At 39.6% G+C, this 723-nt stretch overlaps 1 protein-coding gene across 1 annotated transcript; it reads right to left on the bottom strand.

Moving 5' to 3' along the window:
* Positions 1-88: 88 nt before the first annotated feature.
* On the bottom strand, positions 89-690 carry LOC104773974 (histidine kinase 4-like; the record flags this gene model as incomplete). The annotated part of the gene is made up of 2 exons (XM_010498645.2): positions 419-690; positions 89-318 (listed from the first exon to the last, which is right to left on the bottom strand). Coding segments are annotated over exons 1-2 (498 nt in total), but the record flags the coding sequence as incomplete, so codon positions are not given.
* Positions 691-723: the final 33 nt, after the last annotated feature.

The following is a 723-nucleotide window of genomic DNA, read 5'->3' as shown; positions in this document are numbered from 1 at the left end:
TACCGCAAGCTGCCAAATTTGAAATCAAGAAATCAGCAGCAACAACTTCAAAAGGATGTATCTTTTTTTCCATGTATTGAAAACTCACCTCAATGCCTTTGTTCCGTGACTCCTCAGAGAACAGAGAAAGGACATCATCTAGTATTGAACGGATATCGAAAGGTACAGATTCTAGTTCCAGCTTTCCAGCTTCAATCTTGGCACGATCAAGAACCTCATTTATCAATGCAATCAATGCTTTGCCACATACTTGAGCAGTTTGAGCGTAGTCTCTTTGTGTTGAGCTGAGTTCTGTATCTAGCAGCATAGCAAGCATTCCTGCAGAAAGAAAAAAAAGACAAAAACCAAAATCTGTGAGTCAGTTTGAGAAACTAAAGATGAAGGAAACAGTACTGAAACTTGTTTGATGATAGAGTACCGAGAATGCCATTCATTGGTGTCCTGATCTCGTGAGACACGGTGGCAAGAAACTGCGATTTAGCGACATCAGCAGCTTCTGCTCGAACTTTAAGCTCTTGCATTTCATGGAAATCGTCTTCGACTTTTACTATATGCATAGCTGCACCATACAGTATATAACCCACCAAGAAACCAATCGCAAAGAACAATGGCACAGTAGTGAGGACATTCAATGGTATTGGTGCCTTTTGGTGGTACCTGCACTCGAAATTGTTAAAACAAGACATCAGGTTTTATATATTAGGAAGTATTTTAGTTTAAAGA

This window comes from Camelina sativa, unplaced genomic scaffold (assembly GCF_000633955.1).
Source record: "Camelina sativa cultivar DH55 unplaced genomic scaffold, Cs unpScaffold00880, whole genome shotgun sequence".
NCBI classification, from domain to species: Eukaryota; Viridiplantae; Streptophyta; class Magnoliopsida; order Brassicales; family Brassicaceae; genus Camelina; species Camelina sativa.
This window is presented reverse-complemented; position numbering and strand designations above follow the sequence as displayed.